We start from the raw sequence: 5702 nt of genomic DNA, 5'->3' as shown, positions 1-5702 counted from the left end.
ATTTGAATCTAAAAAAATTTTATTTAGCTTTAATGTAATCTCATCGTAAGGTCAAAGTTAAATAATTAACGAAAGGTCCTATGTGACAGCAGTACAAGAACAAGATCGATAATATAGAGAATAAGTACAAACTCCAAAGGCACAAAATTAACCGTGGATGCATCAATACATTTATTTATTATTCTCCTTAGTTCTATAGAAAATATTTCATTTAAATTGTAAGAAAAATAATAAATAAATATATTGATACATTTACGGTTGATTTTGTACCTCTAGAACTTGTACTTATTTTTCAAATTATCGACATTGTTCTTGACTTCTTGTACTGCTGTCATGTAAGACATTTTGTTAATTATTTAACTTTGACCTCATAGTAAGATTATATTGAAGCTAAATGAAACTTTTTTGAATTCAAATAATATACTTTAAACGTTAAAGACTAAAACAGGATTACGCCCAAACGTAGAGACTAATTTAGTACTTTAACCTAAAATATATATATATTCGTTGTATTTCTTTGAAGTTACAAAACGAAAACACACAAATTATGAGACACTTTTTTCACTTTGTCCAAAATTATTTTTTGAAATTTTAACTTTGTCCTTTGTCCTTTGTCCTAACCATAATCCTTCTTGAACCTCCTTTCTTTTTCTCCTTATTCTGCCTCCTACTTTCTCATCCAATTACTGCCTCCCTTCTCTATCCTTCTCACCTCCTCTCTTAAAATATTATGTCTTGTGCATCATTATCAACAGTATAAAAATTATCTTTTTGTTGTGTTTCTTTTTGTGTGTGTCTTTGTCTCTGATTTTGATAAAGATACTAACCACATAAATACTAACTAAGGTCTTAACAAGGAGGGAAGATCTAATGGATCACTCAAATTCCATCATCCGTAGTATTTTTTCAGCTGATAAATAGAGAACAAGAACTGCAATTTCAACACTGTTTTACATAAGGAAACAGAGGAGCAAACTAAATGTTGTTCACATTTATAAAGATATCACCCGTACAATACACATCACACTCATTTAATCTTCTTTATAAATCACCGTGGTCATCGTTATATTCCAACTCTACATGATGATATCCTTTATCCTATCTTTGATTTTCTTTTTTTCCCCTTACAAGTAGAACTCCATGTGGAGTGTTCTTTATTTACATGTATGGAAATATAATAAATTGAAGAATCAAAGTGAGGTTAATGCCTTTCTACTCAAACCATTTGAACTTCACTAGAAGCCTTCTTGGTTGATGATTCGTCAATGGAGGACGAAAAATCTTTTGTGTCATAAACTTTGTTTTGCTTTACATTCTCAAACTTGGTATCCTTATCCTGATGGGAACACCACAAGGCAAATGCCTCTTCTCCATGCATGCTTTTGTCACCACCTACTTGCAATGCATCCTCATCATCAACCCTTAATGGCACTATGCTCCTCACAACCAAGCATATCACGGTTGTACTAATAACATTAAATACAACTACAAAAATAGTGGCTTCAAGTTGGATCCCCAACTGAGTCAAACCAGCATGGGCTAAACCATTTTTAAGGCCATAAAAGAGTCCAGTGTATTTCTTCCAATCAGGCACTCCATAGAAGAGGCGACACAATTTAGGAACAGCAAATAAGCCTGTTAGAATTCCACCAAGAATTCCGGTTATGGCATGTGTGTGAAAAATGGCCATTGGATCATCTATTTTGTTTAAGAATTCGAACTTCTTGTGAAGCACCATCAATGTGTACCAGGGTACACTTCCTGAGAACAAACCCATCAAAATTGCTGCCCAACCTTGCACTATTCCTGAAAATTATTATCTAACAGTTTTCAGTTATCAACTTTATAAAACATAACTGCAGGTGAATTGAATCTTGGGCGTTAAAGTATACCTGCGGCGGGTGTAATGCAAACAAGGCCGGTGATCAAGCCTTGAATGGCGCCAAACATGGTTGGCTTACCGAAACATAAAGTGTCGAGGACGAGCCATGTGATGATGCTAGTAGCAGCGCAGACATGAGTGTTTAGAATTGCGAGAGATGCAAGTGTGTTCACAGCAAGCGGAGCACCGCCGTTGAAGCCTGACCACCCCATCCAAACCAAGCCCGCACCTCCCAATGCTACAATCATATTATTTGAAGCAAATGCTTCTCTTTCCTTCTCTGATCTTGGACCCACCTAATTTAATTGTGACCAAAATATATTAATATTCACAATAACTATTTTAAAATAATATTAATACAAAAAAACTCTCTCTCTCTCTTCCCCTACCTTTTCATATTTTGGATAATTTATGTAAATATTTGGATTAAGTAAGATTTTGACTTCTACTATATAAGTGAAAAATTTTTTTTGTCCGGAACCTTTTTCTACATACAAAATTGTCTCTAAAATTTAACTTGATTTTAAAATCGTCCTTACTTTACGGACTAAAATCGTACAAAAGTGATGGTAGAAGAGGAAACAGAAGTAGATTATGGGGAACTTCTTCTTTTCTTCCCCTTTTTCTTCTCTTTTCCTTCATAGGAGCAAAACACTCCATTTCTCTTATTTTTTTTATTTTATACTTTTTTTTGTTATGGATAATTTGATCCAAAATTTTAATATTTAAGTAAAAAGGAAGATTTTAAAATTTGATTTTAAATTTTAGAGATAATTTTGTATACAAAAAAATATTAAAAATGAAAAAAATTTTCAGCCTATACTTTAAGAACCAAAATCGTACTTAACCCTAAATATTTTGAATGATATTATTGGTAAGATTTTGAATTCTTTTTTTTTTTTAATTTTAAATGTTTATTTTAATGCTTTTAGAATTTTTTGATATATGATAAATTTAGGATTTTTATTTTAAAAACTTATTATAAAATTAAAATTAAAAAAAATTGTATTGATTTGAAAAAAATTCAGTATCATCATTTGAATTAATATTAGTTAAAATCAATAATTTTTGGTTTTAATTTATTTGTTGATTTAATTTTTTTCATAGTTTACATTTTTATTATTAACTGACGTTTCTTAAAGCATATTTTTTAACCGTTGTCAAATGAACAACTTTAGAAAAAATTGTTTTTACTGTGTTTGTAGGAGTATACTAGTTTGTACAAGGTGGGTTATTAATGAAAAAAAAGATGTAATGGCATACCCAAAAAGCTGCGGTAATGCCAGCAACACCAGCAGAGACATGAATAACAAGGCCACCAGCAAAGTCAATAACTCCAAGCTTAAATAACCACCCATTCGGGCTCCAAATACTGAAAGCAGTGATCGTGTATGAAAATGTAAGCCAGAGAGGAACAAACAGCATCCATGCACGGAAGTTCATTCTTCCAAGCAATGAACCGCCAATAAGAACCAGAGTAATGGCCGCAAATACTCCTTGAAAGAACACCATCGTTGCAGTAGGGAACGCTCCCAGAAACGACTTCCCTAGAAGGAATTTCTCGTCCAACGCCACCGCCGGCTTGCCCAAGAAAAACACCCATTCTTCGCCGAACGACATGCGGTAAGCCCAGCTGGCCCAACAAACGAACACGGCGGAGAAAGCGTATAAGGCCATGAAGGCCGAGTTGATGGCCCATGACCTGCTCACCATGCTTCCGTACAAGATTACTAGCCCTGGAATTGTTTGCATCCCCACCATTGTTGCCGCCATCAGCTGCCATGCATTGTCTCCCTTGTTCATCCACTCAGGACTCGTCTCGTCTCCCATTATCGATCACCTCCCTTAGCTTCTTTCTATGCAATTAGTTACTAATTAATGTCACTTATAATCAACCTTATTAATTAGTTTCATTCTAATCTTTGTTTCTTGATATATATATAGGACTGGATAGGCCGGCTAAATAATCGCAACACATACATGAAAAAGTCAGCTATCAAATCATTCTAAAAGTGAGTGATGTGATTATTTTGCTTAACTAATTTTAAAGTTTAAGTTAATGATGGCCTTGCGCATTCCTCTCCAATCGTGATTATTTTGTCATAAGATTTTTAAACAATCTAGAGTTAATTAAGGACCGCGAATGTACATTACATGACAAATAATATCATCAGTTACATTCTAACGCACAAGATGGAATTGAAGTAGAATTATGTTTCTTAGTTGATTTAGTGCAACTTAGATAATATCGACAGATACCACCACTTCAATGCATGCCAAACCAATATCCACGACAGTTTGCAGGCCACAGTTTCTTTTTTACTCATTGTTTTCTAATACATCTCAAACATTGGCAAATGTCTCAATGATATTAATGCTGCCCTGTAGGTTAATTGAGATGCACAACAGTCTTGGGTTTAAATTTTTTATTTTAATATGTGAATGTATGAAAAATGATTTCATTAAATTACTAATTCTTTATGCCATGAAAAGACCAACTTTAACAGGGGTAAGGTAAGAGATGATGTTGATGAGAAATTAAATGAGTGAGGAAAAGTTTCCATACTTCTAGAAAGCAAAACAAGTTGGGCAATAAGACATTAGTATACTGTTTAAAAAATAGAAAATGTCTTATAATTTAATTAATAAAGACACAGAAAATGCATGTGAGAGTTTATACGTGATGATTAGCGAGTAACCATTTTTTAAGTATACTGCTAGTTAGCCGAATGCTATTGCATATGCACCTTAATATGTTATTTTAATTTGTCCCATCCGTTATACTTCGAATACCTTCGAACTAACTGTTTCAAATGTCCAAGTACTTAATTATATAATTAAATGCCCCATCAATAATATAATATAACATATCATTAATATGGGAAGAGATTTTCTAAATACATTATGTGCTCATTGTTCTGAAAAGAGTCAAAAGGCCAGGCATTGCAATAATACATTGTTACACTCCATGCACACATGATCAACAACATAAATTAATTGAAACATTATCCAATACAATTCCGATCTCTTTCCTCGATTGCATTGCTTCTGCTAGTTCCTCATAATCCAAAAAACTTCTAATTTTGTTAGTAACTCTTGCTGGGGATACTCTTTAATAATATATTTGTTCTTCAAAGCATGATTGAAGGGACATTAAGGACGGATGAGATTAAATTAACTCAATGGGTCACCATTAATCGTTCCTAATCCACTACCAAGCCCAACCCACCACTCTGAAATCCTTTTTTCTTCATTACTTTCGTCACAAGGTCAACAACATTGGAAATATCTCTCCTTACCATATTATCCAAAATCCCACTTCCATAAGATCAGAAATATTATTCTACAATAATGACCAATAATTTGGAAACAAGCTAAGCTAGGGAGGAAAAAAAATTGAATCTCCTTCTAATGAGTATAATGAAGTAACATCATATATAATAAACCTTCTAAATATCTTTTTTAAATATTAAATAAAAGAAAAATAGACTTTCTTCATCATAATAATTAAACTGATGAGTCAATAAGATAAATGCCATAAATATATTAAATTTTTTTGTCTTGCTTAATAATTAAGAAGATTTACAGATATAAAAAATATTAAGGGACTAATATTTTTTTATTTATTTTATCGTGTATTTAAATTAATAGTAACTAATTTTTCACTTTTTATCTCTAAAAGTGATCATTTTTAGTATTTTTGATAAAAAGAAATATTAAAAGACCAAAATTTATTATTTGTAATGTTTAAAAGTGTTGACCATAATTATATTATTGAATTATTAGATTAAAAGAATTAAATTTATAGCTAAAAATATTT

At 32.1% G+C, this 5702-nt stretch overlaps 1 protein-coding gene across 2 annotated transcripts in view; it reads right to left on the bottom strand.

Annotated features, from left to right (window-relative positions):
• The window catches only part of LOC107645817 (ammonium transporter 3 member 3), a 6251-nt gene continuing 1576 nt past the window's right edge, over positions 1028-5702 (bottom strand). The window contains exons 2-4 of one of the 2 annotated variants that reach the window (XM_016349939.2): positions 3146-3738; positions 1893-2178; positions 1028-1806 (exon numbers count right to left, since the gene is read on the bottom strand). In XM_016349939.2, the coding sequence (XP_016205425.1) occupies positions 1217-1806; positions 1893-2178; positions 3146-3712 (1443 nt within the window). In that variant the 5' untranslated portion in view covers positions 3713-3738 and the 3' untranslated portion in view covers positions 1028-1216. Of the gene's footprint in view, positions 1807-1892; positions 2179-3145; positions 3739-4735; positions 5226-5702 lie in introns of those variants that run through there. The other variant, XR_001621589.2, reaches the window with a different exon arrangement.

The sequence above is a fragment of the Arachis ipaensis genome, chromosome B06 (assembly GCF_000816755.2).
Source record: "Arachis ipaensis cultivar K30076 chromosome B06, Araip1.1, whole genome shotgun sequence".
Classification (NCBI taxonomy): Eukaryota; Viridiplantae; Streptophyta; class Magnoliopsida; order Fabales; family Fabaceae; genus Arachis; species Arachis ipaensis.
Note: the sequence above shows the minus strand (reverse complement) of the source record. Positions and strands in the feature narration are given on the sequence as shown.